General features: G+C 41.3%; 1 protein-coding gene across 1 annotated transcript in view; it reads right to left on the reverse strand.

Annotated features, from left to right (window-relative positions):
- ROR1 (receptor tyrosine kinase like orphan receptor 1) overlaps window positions 1-17225 on the reverse strand; it is a 385155-nt gene that overhangs the window by 11053 nt on the left and 356877 nt on the right. The window contains exon 8 of the mRNA XM_072974301.1: window positions 7018-7229. Coding sequence (XP_072830402.1) covers window positions 7018-7229 — 212 coding nt within the window. The remainder of the gene's footprint in view (window positions 1-7017; window positions 7230-17225) is intronic.

A 17225-nucleotide genomic window follows, 5' to 3' on the forward strand; every position in this document is an offset into this window, starting at 1 on the left:
ATCTGAGGAACAGAGTAGTTAAGCGATCCCACAACTAGCAGGCTGCAAATTCAAACTCCAGAGTCTGTCTTCCTCATGACTAGATGACACTCCCTCATCTGCTTTCTCAGGGCTTCGGGCATCAACTCATTTAATCCTCATCACAAACCCATGAGATTCATACTATGATTTCCCCACTTTATGGATCAAGAAATGAAGGCATTCAGTGGTTAAGCAGCTTGCCCAAGGAAGCACAACTATTAAGTGGTGATGCCAAGATTCAGCTCCAACTATGTCTGGCCCCAAAGATGGAGCACTTTTCTGGGAATTAGTGGTAGTTTTCATTTGATCTTCAGAGGACTCTGCAATTTGAAAAGCATGAGGCCCATTGGTGTCAAAGTGGAATGTCAAGGTATAATTGCTCTCTGGTTGAGCCTTGTTGGTCCCATTGGTTGACTGGGATAAATGAACAAAATCTTTCAACAGCAGCCTTCACCTGAGTTGGGCACAGAAGCCCTGGAGAGTATATGAAATTGAGATTTAAAAAAAAAATTTTTTTTTAGTATCTGGACTTGGCTGTTGACAGGAATCTCCTTGACTCCAAAGCCTGTCTTCCCTTCTTATGCATATTACTGGTTCTTAGGTAAACAGCGTTTGAGTTGTGAAACAACCGACTCCACTCATAAACGGAAATGATTGCATTCCGAAAGCTTAACGGCCACGACCATTTTATCTGGGGAGGTTATGGACATTTTCAAGGACGACAGCCAAACTAAGTGCCCCCTGGCTCATGCAGTCGAATTCTCGAGGGAGTTTCAGCCAAGAGTTTGCCACATTTGCTCAGAGTTCAGTGGCACTTCTCGGGAAGTGATTTCACTTCAGAAACAGTTCTTTATAATGTAACTTTCCGATGGCTCATCTGAATGCCTGGTGGTGGTGGCCAGGGTTGATTCTGTGGTGGAGTTACTCTATTAATGTCAGCAGGAGAGGTTCTATTCTGCCTGGAACAGATGCCAGTAATTTTAACGTCAGCCTGAGCCACCACGTGCTCGTAACTTAGGTTTGTGCGTTTCAGTCAGCCTGGAAATGAAGGAGTAGAGTGGAATGCGGAACCCTTGAGCTCTGGACCTGGGCAGACCTGGGTTCGAGTCTTGGCTCTGCCACTTACTAGCTGTGTGCCTTTGGGCAAACTCTTCATCTCAAGCCTCAGTTTTCTCACTCCCCAAATCAGGCTCAAATTAGCACCAACCTCAGAGGTTATTATAAAGATTTATTGAGATAATGCGTGTGAAGCACTTCGGCTTATTCATGATTCCCATTTTGACATATCCCGTTATGAGACTCCTTCTTCCTAGAGGTAAAGCTTCTACGGACACAGGTGTAAGCGGAGGTGCAGTGCTGGGCAGCCTCCCAGTCCTCACTGCCAGACCCTCTCCACCCTGAGGGAGTGAACAGGGTGTGGGGCCAGAGGATGCCCACAGGAACACCAGCGCTATCTAAAGGGCTACCTCTATCATCTTTGCCGTGACTCCCTTGTCCTCACCCCATTTAATGCTGTGGGCTGCTGGATCCGATAGCTTCCTCCCCAACCGGCAGTATCCTGTACACAGCATTTGGCAGCTGATCAAAAGGTTTGTAATTGTTCACATCATCACCAGAACAAAAATAATAGTAACCTCTAGCTGTCGAGTACCTGTGAGGGGCCAGACACACTATTTTGCAATGTCAGAGACATCTCTTTTAGAACAGATTGGTGGTTGCTAGAGGTGAGGGGTAAGAGGGAAGGTGCAAAACAGGTAAAAGGAGTCAAAAGGTACAAACTTCCAGTTATAAAATAAGTAAGTCATGGAGATGGCATGTACAGCTGGTGAATAGAGTTAATCATACTGTATTACATATTTGAACGTTGCTGAGAGAGTAAATCTTAAAGGTTCTCATCACAAGAAAAAATATTTTGTAACTACGTATGATGATGTTAGCTAGGTGTATGGTGAACATTTTGCACTATATAAAAATATTGAATCATTATGTTATACACCTGAAACTAATGTCATGCATGTCAATTATACCTCCATAAAAACAAATTAATTTAAAAGTGTCTTTTTTTAAGGACAGTTTGTATCCTTGTTTTATAGTTTCAGAGAGTGTGCTTACGTTCCCATGGCAAGTAAACAATGGAGCTACGTTTTGTAATCATATTTTTCTGTCTCTAAATCCTTGATCTTCAAAATTTATCATACTACCTCCCAGAAGTAAACTAAGAACAAACGTGGCTGGAAGGGTAAGTTAGGCCCAGAAAGTACAGATTCCTGGGTGCCCGGCAGGAAGAATTTTATAACTTGAGATTGGTCCTTCCAAACTGGGGAATCCTTATGTCAAGTGGGAGATAAGCAATGCCAGAGGATGAAATCAGCATGAGACAGAGAGGAGAGAGAACTGACAAACATCAGAGCAGGCTCCAAGTAGGGAGTTAAAAGAAGAAGAACTAGTGAAGGAAGCAGGAGGAGACAGGAGGGGAGCCAAGAGAAAAAGCATTTCAAGATGGTGGTTAAGAATGCCGAATGCTCCAGAGAAATTAAAGAGGACTAAGACTTGGAAGCAGTCACTGGATTAAATTACATCACTGGTGATTCCCCAGAGGCCATGTCAATAGAACGATGAGCTCAGAAGCCTTGGGACACCAAGGCTTTAAAGAGTGAGTGTAAAAGTTGTTGAGGACATTTTAGCACTGAGTGTCGTGACACTGGATAAGGACAGGAGTTTCAGAGGGGTGGCCAGATCGCAGCAGGGATCTTGAGATGGGAAGCATGCTGCCAGCAAAAGGGACAGGCCCAGAGAACATACGTGTCAGGACGTTCAGCAATGATCTTGGCTGGAGAGGCAAAGGAGAGATGAATAATCTGGAAGTGAAGAAACAGAGAAGCTGGCAAGAGACGAGGGTTGGTTGAGAAATAAAATACAGCCACCAGCTTCAGCAAGCTATAGGCAAGTTCTGCTTTCCCCTAACTGTTCCTTGTATCAGCCAGGAGCTGCAGTTTGACCCATAGGCCCTCTGCCCAGTCTTTCTGCCCCTCATCCTCAGGCTTCTCCACCCCCTAACCTCTCTGCATGTCTAAACCTCACGGAGGTGCGTCCCACAGGGAAGGACAGAACTGGGCTCACCCTGCGCTTGAGGGGGAGGCTCGACCCCCTTTCTAACTCCCCAAGAAGCAAGCCCCACAGCTTTTTTCTGTCACCGAGACTGCTCTGTGTTTCACACCTGACAGTTGTGGGGGTGAGGTTGGGGAGGAGGCAAAGGGAAAGAATCAGAGAGACGAGAAGTTAGGGTTTCCAGGCTTCTTGGAGAAGGTTCATTTTCCACAGTACTTTTTAAAAAAATCACCTACTCAGACTGTAAAACGTGTAATGTAAGATATAAAAGTCCTACTTAGTTCCTGCATCACCAGAGTCCTGTCAGAGGATTTTAAAGATGGAAATGATAGGAGATTATCTAATCCAGCTGAATGGCTTGACATCTCTTGCTGAACAGAATAAAAGGAAAATAAACAAGCCGTCCTTCTGCAGGGATGCAGTCGACTTCTTTCCCTGAACAGCTGAGAAAATTGAGACACGGAGAGGCTCATGGGCTTCTCAGGGTCACAGGGCAGTGAGAGGCAGAGCCAGGGGAGCATCTCCATTTCCTGAATGTTCAAGGCTCAGAGTTAAAATGCCTCTCTGGTCCACTGGCTTTCTTTCCCCACAGATCAGAAGGAGACTTGTGCCTCATCAAAAGTTTTAACTTCCAACTGCGCCGTCCACCTCTCTGGGGACGCAAGCCAGGTCCGGGCAGCCAGTCTGTCTGCGGCTGCCTATTGTCCTGGCTGAAGAGTATGAATTCCTAATCCCCCAGAGGAGCCTCTTCTTAATCCAAACACTCGGGGTTGGGGTGGGGTGTGGAAGGGGTGGTGGGGGTGTAAAATCAGCTCAACAAGTGGAGAGAGACAGAAAGAGATAGTTTAAACCCTGAAGGGCACATTCACTTGGATACATGAGAATGAGGCCAGGGCAGACCAGCTTCTACTCTTCATTTCTCTTTTGCATTCCAGCCTCCAAATATCCTTTTGATTTTACTCTGGTAGGGTGTTTGTTTTCAGGATGTTTTTTGCCCCCTCTCTCTTTCTTTCTTATGTGTGTCCCTTCTTTTTAGATTTTATAGGTACATGTAATATTTATGTGTCAGTGACCTTTCAAAGCAGTTTTAGAGATTGACTGTTTACATTGAGGAATTTTCTTTAAGGTCTACAAAGTCCTTTGTGCTTTTTCCAGGAAAGGCACTCAGTAAGAACCAAAACAAACAGCTGAATAACTCAAATTTGATTGGAGCCAAATCTCTTAGGAGAGTAAGGAGGAAAAAAAGTTAGCATTTGTTTTGTTGTTTCCTTTCGCCTTCTTGACCCAGTCAAGGATACTTGAGCCATTCCCCTTTCCAATCTGATTTGGGATTGCTTGGGAGCTGTTTAAGGCTAAATTCTAAGCCTTGTGTTGGAGAAATCTTGACACTGGGAATATTTTGCAAGGCACATTTCAGAAATGATCCAGAAATGATGAAAACAAAGTTTGCTTCACCAAATCTTTGGAAAAATGTAGCCGAGTATATTTTACGTTGGTCTCCGTGACCATGGACAATAAAGGACCATTACTGCTCTGCTCAAGTTGCACATGTCCCTGGCAGGACCGGGGCTGTATAATGCAACTGTCATCCAGACCTCTTCAGGAGGTCTGTCACAAGCCAGATGAGGCCTGTGGCTAGTGTTCAGCTCAGAGTGACCAAATGGAGTCATATTTAGTTGTCTGCCTGGCCCCTCAACCCCCCTTCCCAGCATGATTTGTTCTGTGAAAAAGTTATCATAAGGTTGGGCAAGTGCAAGGGCTTTACCTAGACCTGAAAAATCTTACGTTCACACTTCATCCCTTCCAATTACTAGCTCTTTGACCTAAGGCAAGCTACCTAATTGGGTGGCGTCTCAGTTACCCTGGTTGTGTGAGAGTGATAATAATGCAGACCTTTTATAATAGGCATGAGGATTAAGTGAGAGAACGAATGTAAAAACTCCCGGAATAGTTTCTGATAATTTGTACCACTCAATATATATTAGTTTTCTCTATCTGTGCCACAAAGCTCTCTGAAATCTTTATTTGAAAAACTACATAAATCCAAAACATTGTGCCTGTTGGACATCATGTGTTGCAAAATAAACCTCCAGTAAAAATGGAATTGAGTTGCAGATTGAGGCTGACCTACAAAACTGATCATTTTTTCCCAAATGGAAAGGACTCTTCCTATGATTCCTGCCACAGATACAAGGAACCCACCTCCCCAGGATGGTGGCTACCGCCCATTGATGACTGTAAACAAACTGATCTGGGTCTCTCTCCTACCTGGAGTTCTGGTATTTGTAAGGCTCCTTAACATTTAATAACAGAAATGGCAGGGAAAGATTCTCATAGACAAAGACTATTGCACTAGAGGCTTGAAGTCACAAGATACGTAAAAGGTCAACTAGTTATTACTACATGCATGTGCAATAGTAGTATCCTTTCTGTTTTCCTCTATTACTACATTTGTAAGAATTAAGTGTGGTGTTATATAACATGCTACAGTGACTATAAGTTGCCTCGCTAGCAGCCTGGATGTCAAGAGTTAAACCTCCACCTCCACCCATTCCCCCAAGACACTAAGTGAACTCTACAGTGTCCAGGGTCTGTTTTTTTTGTTTTTTGTTTTTTTTCTGGTAAAAATTCACACTTGAGTGAACAGTGGTTTTACTTGGGACAGAGGACTTAAAAATGAATTTTCAGCATTTAAGAAACCCCAAAACCTTACCAACAAATATGACTTTACAGTAGAAAAATATTTTAAGTCTTCTTAAATTAAATTAAAAAAAAATCCAGCAGCAAAGCAAAATAAAATTAAATGAGGACTATGTGTCAGCCCAGTGATGCTACTCTACTTATTGGGTAAAAGGATTGATTTGGGTGTGAAGGCATTTTTCTCCCTAAAACTGCATTAAAAACAATGCATATCCTCTTTGTGAGGGTCAAAAGAATAATATGGTCACTAACCCATGGAGAAAATAAATATTTGTTGAATGAATGTTCCTATGGACTTGGAATATGAAGAAAAGGCAGGCTTTTGTGGACGCAAGAATCCTAAATTATTTAAATGAAATCTCTTTGCTGAGAGGTCTGGGATTGAGGTGCTGGCTGTTCGGAGAGAAAGCCTCTGTTGTATGTCAGCTCCAAGATGTGGTGTGTGCTCCATTTCAGGGAAGGGCTAGTGACCCTGGGTTTCCTGCCAGGACCTTGAGCAACTCAAATATTGAAAGATGTGGAGGAAAAGCTAAAAGGAAGTGGATTGATTTAGCACTGAGAGCAGAAGGCTAAGGTGGGCTATCCTAAAAAAGCATTCAAAGATTATAGGAAGGAGAGCACTTCTCTTAAAATAGGCTCGAACTAAAGAGAAAGGGGTTTAGGTTAGACATGGAAAGGAATTTTTAAATTGTGGTAAAAACCACGTAACATCAAATGGTCCATTTTAAGTGGACAGTAGTGTTAAGTATATGCACACTGTTGTGCAATCAGAAGGATTTTTGACAGTGAAGTTGGTGAACAACTTTCAGTTTCTCTCTCTCTCTCTCTGTTCATCTCTTTCAGCTTGATTGTGAGAGTATGGAATTTCCTTCTTTAAAATTTGGAAAAATAGTTCTCATTCTGAATCCAAAGTGGCTGGTAAAGATGATCTCATAAGGATTTCTTCCAGGCCAAACTCTATGGTAAGGCAGTCATGTGACTGGCTCAACATTCAAGTGGTTAAACTGATGAAAGTACGTTCAAGCTGCCTTGGTCAAAGTTAGAGATGTGTGGTTACGCTGAACAGGAACTCTAGCACTTAGAAACTTCTGACTCTGTATCATTTGATTTCTAAGCTTGGGAGGGCTATAAGTTCTGCTTTAACTTGAAGTCCAGAGAACAAATGCAGCTCCATACTGCTGGTCTTACCTTGGGTTTGTATGCATTCAACATCGACATCTCTACATTTTGACCTCTGACATGTTTCGGTTGCCTCTGGACAGGTGGTGACGATGACTTCTGGTTATTGCGACAGACACAAATGAAGAAGAAGAGCAAAGCAATGGCCAGGGGGATGGCAACACTCGGCACCAGGATGTACAGGATCTCCATTTTATTCTTCTCCTTGGAATCCTTTGAATCTGGGTGCAGAAATGGAAAAGAGCAAATGTTATACTAGTTTAAATAACATGGATGATATTACACTGCAGAGTTTAAAACGACCTCCTCTTCTTCTATACATAAAAATGTATTGTGAGAAAAAGGAACCATTGCTTATTACAATTTGTTTCCATCAAACCTTCAACGTGATTTATTAAAGTTTAAAGTTCAAACGTTTAAAAATTGCAGAGGGACATTATGAAGACTTTGCGTGTGTCTGGGTCCCCCTCAGATGTTGCATCTCTTTAGCCTGCATTTCTCCAACACCTTAAAAGTTAAACGCCACGTGGATGGACTGTATACATCCAAGAACATTAATGTGGACCACAGGGGTCTTCTTCTGTTGGCTGCTAGCCCAAATCAACCAGAAGTCATGCCCGTGTCTTGGCTGGTTTGGATATACAGGGCCAATCCTGCATCTTCCAGAATCAACATCACCAAAGGTCCACAGGGTCCACAAAGCGACAGGCCTGAGATGACAGGGACCCCAAGTCAGGGCCAGCTCAGTTTCTGATGAGCTGTGTGATCCTGAACAAACCACTCACCTCTCTGGGTCTTTTTCTCATCCACAAAAGTGAAGTATCTGTTTTGGATGGTGTCTATGATAACCTCTAGCACAACATCACTGTATAACCTGACACTATTTTGAAACTCAAGAGTTCTTCTTAAATGGTTTCATATGAACTCAAGAATTGTGAGCGCTAACAATTGAAAGTATACTTTTGAAATCTTATACATCCACTGTTACCATTGCTTGGAAAAGAATGTAACATGTATAGAAGGACATGAGGACACATACTTTTCTTTTTTTTTTTTTTGGTTTGGGTCTGACCATTAAACTAAATGCCCTGGGGCATACTATAATTAATGAATTATTTGACTGGTAAAACAAATGCAAGCATTGTGGGACAGTAATTGGAGGAGTTACATAATGACATGCTCTGATCACCAATAACCTCATCAGCTTTCTTGCTGTAAGAAAACCCAAAGTGTGAAAATGCAGACTGACACAAAATTCACAGATGATTATTTACTTAAAAGAATTAGCCACACATCCATTCCCTCATCCTCCCATTTGCTCAGTAAGTCAATAAACAAAAGCTACTACGGCCAAGCACTCTACTAGGTACTGGGAATACATAATTAAATACATAATTAAATCCTTTGCCCTTAAGGAGCTTGTGGTCTGGTTAGGAAAACAGAGAAAAGATCATTACAATATGCTGTTAGAAGTCCTATGAGGGAAGTATGAAAAGAGTGATGAAGAGACCCCAAAAGTCCCTTTAAACAGTGAGCTTCCCAGCACATGGAAATGAGAATACACTACACGTAGTTTTTACTTGCACACACCTTCCTTGGGAACCTGCTGTCTAGTGAGACAGAGCAGTAACTGATCACACCACCTTCTCTTCACACAAACAGGCTCAACACAAGGCGTTAGGAAGGGCACCAAAACCTGGGGGTTGGGACTGTGCTCTGTGGGTCAGCCCTCAGACGAGCTTGGGGAGGAGTAAAATCTGCTTATTGAGTATAATAAATATAACAGTTTTAGTATTTATTGAGTGTTTTCTACTGGAAGAAAATTAAGTTAACTGTTAATCATTCACATGGGCCAAGTATTGTTCTAAGCCCCCCTCCTTTTTTTCAGTTTTTGTGTTTATTTATTTTATTGATATGTAGTCAGTTTACAATGCCATGTTAATTTCTGGTGTACAGCATAGTGATTCAGTTGTACATATGTCTGTGTGTGTGTGTATTCCTTTTCATATCTTTTTTATAGGCTATTACGAGGTATTGAATATAGTTCCATGTGCTAGACAGTAGGACCTTGCTGTTTATCTATTTTATATGTAGTAGTTAGTATCTGCAAATCTCAAAATCCCAATTTATTCCTCCACTCCCCACTTCTGCCCCAGGTAATCACAAGTTTGTTTTCTATGTCTGTGAGTCTGTTTCTATCTGTAAAGAAGTTCATTTGTTTCTTTTTTCTCCTTTAGATTCCACATATAAGTGATACCATGTTATTTGTCTTTCTCTGTCTGACTTAATTCACTTAGTACAACAATCTTCAGGTTCATCCATGTGGTTGCAAATGGCATTACTTCATTCTTTTTATGGTTGAGCAGTATTCCATTGTGTATGTATATATATTCACACACAGATACCACATCTTCTTTATCCAGTCACCTGTCGATGGACACTAAAGTTGCCTCCAAGCTGTACAATAATTAGCATAAATAGTGCACTGTGAACATTGGGGTGCATGTAGTAAGCATGCACTTTTCTTTAAGCACTTATTTTATTCTCACAACCAGCCCCATGAGGTAGACGCCACCCTCAACCCCACTTTTATGGGCGAGGAAGCAGAGGGGCAGAGTGGTTAATTTACCTGTCCAAGGACACGCAGCTAGAAATTCAACAGCTCGGATTCCTCTCCTGTTGGTCTTGCTTCACACCTCCTGCTCCAGCTACTACTCTAGACTGCTAGTAATTTCAGAGTGGCTGTTGTTTTGCACCGATTTTTCATGGTAGGACTGCTCTTGTTTCATGGAGGTGGGAAGGATGAAGGAGGTCTGAAAGCAAAGCGCTGACGCTTTGCCAGGTGGGCTGCTTTTGAACTGCCCACTTTGGGCACTGCAGCAGGTGAACAGGCATCTCTGGAGGCTGTTCTGATCATTCTAGTCACTAGAACTGGGTCTCGGGCGTTTTAGTAACAATTGTGTCGGCATGTCTGTAGAGGGGTGGACACAGAGAGACAGCATATCTCTCTCTGTCTACATATCTGTCTACCCACTTTACAGACAATGTAGCAGAGTAAAGGAAGATTACATTTTAGAGTGAGAAACCTCTGAAGACTGCCTTTGTCATTATCTATGTAACCATGAGTGGCACTTAAGCCTCTCTCAGCACATTCATCTGTAAAATGGGACTATTTCAGAGAACTGCTGTAAACAATAAATGAAGTAACATGGAAAGTCTCTATTCTAGCACCTGTTACAACTCAATCACTCCATGTTTACCCCCCACTCTTAGACCAGGAAAAGATTCAGGGAATAAAAGCTTTGGGCTGGAAATTCTAAATAACCTTAAGCAAAAAACCAACTCTCTGACCTCCGTCGCCTCATTTATTCAAGGGGAGTAATAGTACCTACTCTACCAATCCCATTTAGTTCATGTGAGCAACGACATTCACGAAGGAATCTTGGAAAATTGAAAACTGGCGCACAGTTGTTGGATGCTATGATTAGCATTCACATTTTAAAACAAATTTCAAATTTCTCAGCACCCTAGGGGGGAAAAGTCCCTCTTGTTATTCTTGGATTTTCAGTGAAATCATTATGAGGGTAAGATTACAAAAGGAATGAGGCTAATTTAGTACGAAAGTAATGCTAGTCATTTTTCTGGCCCACATTTTTAGCAAAAAGAGAAAATAAGGCTCTCACCTGTCTGGCTAACAAAGGAGTCTATTCTGTACTCATTCCGTAACAGATTATTCACGGAACGCCTTTGATTGTACACGGGAGGGCTGGGACAAATCCCCTGGTAGGTCTGCAGGAGAACAAACTTCAAGAAGCTAAATCCTTTAAACACCGCCAAACTTGGCTCCTTCTGATTATACTGAGGATATGCAAACGAGCATGATGTCTCCTTGCCAAGTGAAATAATCAGGCAGAACACGACGTGGTCGTGTTGGAAGTGACAAAAAACAAATTCAGGCCTATTGTGAGTCTTACAACATGCTTCCTTTCCCAGGCGGCTCTCTGCATTTGGCCAGAAGAGGAGTCCATGTCTGGCTCAAAAAACTCCATATAAAAACATTCAGCAGAGCAACTAACCTTACACATGCAACATTAGAAAACTAACATTTGCCCAACCCCTCTTTAATGTCCTAGCATTTTTATTACTCATTTTAACCTAGCACTTGGGTTTATCTTGGCTTTACACACAGACAACTTGAGGCTGAGAAAGGACAACAACTCGCCAAAGCTAGGAAGTGGTGGGGTCTCAGTTGGAAGGCAAGGCTGTCTGCCTTCAATGCCTTTGTGCTTTTTAAATCACATGACTAATAATAATTAAAATACCATATAAAATTGTTTTTCCTCATTCTCCTAAAGATTCCAAGATTTCTTCTCAGTAAGGACTGACTCATTATCTAGTGGGAATCATACTATTAAAAACAGTCACATAAGAACAATGGACAGTATTCTTACTATCCACGTTAAAGGGCAATGAACTCCTACAACACACTGCAAAGAAAGTTGGCCGAAAATTAGAATGGGGAAGATTTTTAATACTTTGGAATAACTGTTTAAAAGTTAAATGCATGTATTAGTTACATCAAGTTAAATACTTGGGATTTTTGAAACCCACAATTTAGTCCGGACCACATGATTAATTTCCTTTTAAAAATCAACAATTTGGTATCACAGTTCACATCTGACATTCCTTTTTTATTTTTACAATGATATTCAATACTTTGATTAGTAATTAAAAATAATGGAGAAAATACTTCTTTTGTCTCCTGGGGCTTAAAGCAAGGTAAACATGATTTCTCATTCAAGAGGTACTTTTATGAAGTGAAACATCATCTGGGATATAACTTTGAGTTAAAACAAGAAAACACTCAGATTGCAAATCTGGCAAAGGTGGGAAGGAATCTTACAGAATTTCAAAGGAGATTAAACAAGTTGAATTACGATCTTGTCTGAAAAAATTTTTAAAGCCATAGAAAACAAACAGGAATCACCACCATTCGTTATTTGAAAACTACATAGTAAGTGGGTCCACAGCAGATAGGGGCCTACACCGGTGGTATCTGACACATACCTGGAAGCCAAAGGAGAAAACGTGGTAATTAGGCCTTCAGTTGGCACGCTGGGCCCAGCCATTCGCTCTCTTGACTTAACGATGGAAAATCTAAGTAGATGATATATTGCCGTGTGTATTCTCAAATGATTTCTTTAAAAGACTCTGCATAGTGCATACACAGTGATTAAAATACTTCTCTTCGGAAAATGTTTTATCCACATTAGGTTAGGGGCAGTAACTCATTCGTGAGCACTTGAGAAAAACCTTAGTCACTGGAATCCACACAAGTTCACTAAAAGTTACTTTAAATCTCAGGGCTTCAGTTTCCTCCTATACGAAAGGAAAGAGTCGGGCTAATCTTTCCTTTTTAATTAAAAAAAATTTTTTTTAAATTATGGTTAAAAAAACACACAACATTTACCATTCTAATCATTTTAAGTGTAAATTTCAGTAGTATTAAGTATATTCACACTGTTGTATTGCTCTCCAGAACTTTCTCATTTTGCAAAACTGAAACTCTATACTTATTGAACAACAACTATTTCCCCTTCCCCTCAGACCCTGGCAACCACCATTCTACCTTTTGTTTCTAGGAGGTGCACTACTTTAGATACCTCATATAAGTGGAATCATATGGTATTTGTCTTTTTTCTGGCTTATTTCACTCAGTATAATGTCCTCAAGTTCATCCATGTTGTTGCATGTGACAAGACTTTCTTCTTTTTTAAGACTGAATACTGTTCCATTGTATGAATACACCACATTTTCTTTATCCATTTATCCATTGGTGGGCATTTGGCTTGCTTCCTCCTCTGAGCTATTGTAAATAATGCTGCAGTGAATCTGGGTGTGCAAATATCTCTTTGAGATCTTGCTTTCAATTCTTTTGGCTATATACCCAGAAGAGGGATTGCTGGATCATACAGTAATTCTATTTTTAATTTTTTAAGGAACATCCATACTGTTTTCTTTTGTGGCTCACTATTTTGCCTTACTATCTACAGTGTAAAATGATGATAATTTCTCCACATCTTTGCTAACATTTGCTATTTTCCATTTGTTTTTGATAGTGGCCACCTTAATCGGTGTGAGGTGAGAGCTCACGGCCGCTTTGATTTGCTCTTCTTTAATGACTAACGATACTGAGCATATTCTCCTATGCTTGTTGGCCATTTGTATATCATCTGTGAAGAAATGTCTATTTAAATCCTTTGCCCACTTTTTAATTGGGTTAATCTCTAAGTGTCAAAATCCCATAGGTTTTATAAAATTAAATCTCTTTCATTTTTGAGAGGATTATTTTGGCGTGGTAGGCCAAGCACATTTTAACTTTAGTAAAACATTTGATCAAGTGATTCATGATATCCTATGGACAAATGATGGAGGGTTAGATAATAATACCAATAGATGAATTGTACTTCACCATATGGCTGTACTCGAATAGTGTTAAATGTCGAATTATAGAGGGCCGTCCTTAAGAGACAGTGCTTGTTCAACACTATCACCAACTTCTGGATGATGACTTGTTCATCAAACTTGAAAATGGCCTGAATCTAGGAAAGATACCTAATTAACTACAGAAGTAAAAATTTAGAGAATTATACACAATGGGCTAAAATAATGACCCAAAACCAGCAGTTGAAATTTTACATATAAATATTGTAGCTTGCAGTTAGGTTAAACACCTAGAGAAGTCCATGATCTAGCAAATCTACCAAGTAACTTTTGATGTAACCAAATTCAAAACAAATAAAAGAAGACTAAGAAGTTTTAGTGAAGACCTGGAGGCTCAATGGGACCTAGCAGCATGATGAAATTGCTCAAAAAAATTTCACAGATGGCACATCTAAGCAACAAGATAGCCTTCATTGGCAGCACGGAGTCATGGTCAAGGACATCATGGTCTTCTTCTGGTCTGCTCTGGTTAAAAGACACCAAAAAGTGTTTTCTACTATAAGAGTCATGTTTTTAAGAAGGGCTTTTTAAAAATCTTTTTTTAATAAATAAACTTTATTTTATTATTATCATTATTTTTAATGGAGGTACTGGGGATTGAACCCAGGACCTCGTGCATGCTAAGCATGTGCTCTACCCTTAAGCTATACCCTCATCCCAAAAGGGGCTTTGAAGAAGCAAAAAAACATCCAGAGGAGGGGGAGGGGAGGAAGAGGATGAGTAAGGAAAGGTGGGAATAGTTACATGTTCTTCAGACCAAACTAAAAATTAAATGAAGGATGTGACAGATGTCTTCAAATTTGGATGAGAAATGACACCAGAGGTTAAAAGCCAGATCTAGTATGTAGACTTGTCCCTTACTAGGGTTTTGTTTTGTTTTGTTTTAAATTTGCATTAGTGGCTAACATTTTTTTTTTTAATCAGGAGATTTCACATATAAGTTTAGGTTTCTGGCTTACCAGGCAGATTTTGAGCAGGGGGAACCATCCCATAATCACTTTGGGGTAGAGAGATGTACCTGTCTCTGGAGGTCTCTGGCATGTTCAAGCAGATGCTGGTTGATTCCTATGGCTCATCTCAAGGTTCTCCGAATTTATAAACTGCATTGACTTATCTTACTTACAACCCTCTTGAACTTCTGACTCGCTTACGAAGCAATTGATTTAAAGCCAGTGATGAATATTTCTCATTGGTGTCCGCAGCCCACCAGATCCAGTCTTAGTCCTTTACTATCCTGCTGTGTGCTGAGGCTGACCTCCATGTACAATATTAATGGGCACCCTTGCCCTCTGGTTTCCAGTTAGGTCCAGCGGATGGGAGGCATTGGCATGATAAGAAGAATCCCAGGGACAGAAGAGAGTATGGCTGGTGTGCTTGTTCCCCTGGCTCCCTTCTCGCTGGGCTGCAGAGGGCTGCCCGCATCCCTCCACCAAAGGCCACACAGCAGGCAATGGACAGCCTTCTCTTCAACCTTAGCTGTACTCTATTGGGTAAGATAACCGATCGTTCCCTTGACTCTCCCAGCCTCGAATGGTCATCTCGCTTCTGCTAGCCCCAGTCCTGCACCTTATTGGTTTACCCTAATTCTGCCAACACCTTTAAAAACAATCTCTTTATAAAATTCTCTTTAGTCTATTTGCTTGTGCCTTTTGTTTCCTGCCAGAACCTTGACTGATACAAAGCCAACAGCAATAGTCATTGTTGTGTCATATCAGAATTCTGCCACCAAAAGGTTAAAATGACAAGGAACACTTCCTATTGGTATTGTGGTGGGCTCAAACAGTTAACAGCTTCCAACAGCTTATTGCTAGAGCAGCTGACACATTGGATCAATGACTCCATATATACTGGGGGCAATAAAAAAAAACTTTAAAGAAAATTATTTTATGGTTAAGAATGTTTACGCATCATGACTTAGTTATAAGTTTTTGGTAACTATCATTCTTTACTCTGCTGAAAATATATAAAGACTGGAGACCAAAGGACATCTTGAAAATCTCTATAGCACAAAAAATAACTCTTCCGGAAGACTTCAAACTCTACAAAGCAGTGCTCTATTCCTTCCTCCTCTCCCCCTCCCCACCATCCAATTCACTGTAATGTTCAATTTTGGTTTGAAGAAATGGCTGAAAGACAAATTGCCTTACAACAGGTCCTCTATGAAATATGGGAGAAGGCTGCTGACAGAGTGAGTTAAAAATTGCAGTGTTCGCAATCTGGAAAACATCTGCCTTGCCCCAAACTGTAAACCACCATGTTGGAGAAAATGGATTGTGACAAAGCAGAACCCAGGGTGGGTATTTGTAAGGTTATGGGACAAGTCAGGGCTATTCAGGCACAGAACTGGGCAATGTGCCCTTTGGCAAACCATTGCAAGGCAAGGACTTAAAAGGAATTACAAAAGCAACAGACCAGGTATGAAAACTCCAAATGGAGCCAAATGGTTCACTACTCTTTTTTATTAGTGGGTACTCTTCAGCCAAGCTGGTTGAAGAGTAAAAACAATACCACTGTTGGGAAGTTCTGGTTGTTTGGTAGACGGAGAAGTCTTTATTTAGAGATGAGTCAGATATGCTGGCCTGGTAGGGGAGGAAATGTGGCCTCAGGACTTGATCTAGAGTGAAATAAAGGGCGAAGGTTTGAATATGAAAACACCAATGGAATCAGGGTTCTGCTTCCCCATACACTTTAAGAAAGAAACAAATTGGGGGTCTCAATTAGTTGGGGAGACAGAAGGAACGTAAGTCAGATGGTAGAACACAGCCAAAGGGAAATGGCCAGATGGTTGCAAAAGGAGCTCCCAGAGAAAGACATTTTCTGCACTTCCACCCTCAGAGCTGCCTAGGAAAGCAGTGATAAGGGCTGCAGTGAAACCGTGAAGCTGGGAGGTGTGCCTAGGTGCCAGCTGGAAAGAACACAGGCAAATGTTTCTTTTTCGACTTAGTTTCCACCCAGCCCATGTTATTTGGCTTGGAAGGTGGCCACAGGGACTAGAGGTGAAAGCGTAGTGAATGAAGGTTTGCAGGCAGGATCTCAGGGAAGATGGCCAACTCTGAAGACTGGGGACCTGGGGCTGCCAGGAAGGGAGGAGCCCAAGGACTTAATGGGAAAAGGGCAAACACTGTGAGACCTGGGTGGAGCTGCTGGGGGAGCTGGTCCAGATCAGGGCTGAGCCTAAGCAGAGCATCCTGGGGTCTCAGAGTAGATGTCTTTGTGGCTGGGGGCTCCATTCCTACATCCCTGGGGCTTCAAATAAGAAAATCAAAGACCTAGAGAGCTCCTAATGATCAAAGGGAAAAGGAAAATGATAAAGGAATGTTTGTTCCTCTGAATAAGCTAGAATTTGTTCCTGAACTAGTTGTAGCATGGTGGACAGAGTGATGGTCCTGTGGACCTGATCTTGGCTTTGGTAAAAACAACATTGTCTCACAGCAAAATGGAGGAGATACCTTTATCCTGTGGCTTATTATGCGGGTTAATTCAACACATTCTATTGAGCATCAACTAAGTTGCAGGCCAGATGCTGTTGTAAAGAACTTAGGACGGTAGACAATTCATAGCAGACATCACAGCACAAATAGCAAAGCACACAACAGCCCACATTAATGTTGGAAACTGTAAAACAGTGCTTGATGTGATTTATATTTTTTCTATCTGATTCTTCCACTAGATGGTAAACTACACGAGGACATGGTCTGATCTAGCTTGTTCAC

The sequence above is a fragment of the Vicugna pacos genome, chromosome 13, assembly GCF_048564905.1.
Source record: "Vicugna pacos chromosome 13, VicPac4, whole genome shotgun sequence".
Classification (NCBI taxonomy): domain Eukaryota; kingdom Metazoa; phylum Chordata; class Mammalia; order Artiodactyla; family Camelidae; genus Vicugna; species Vicugna pacos.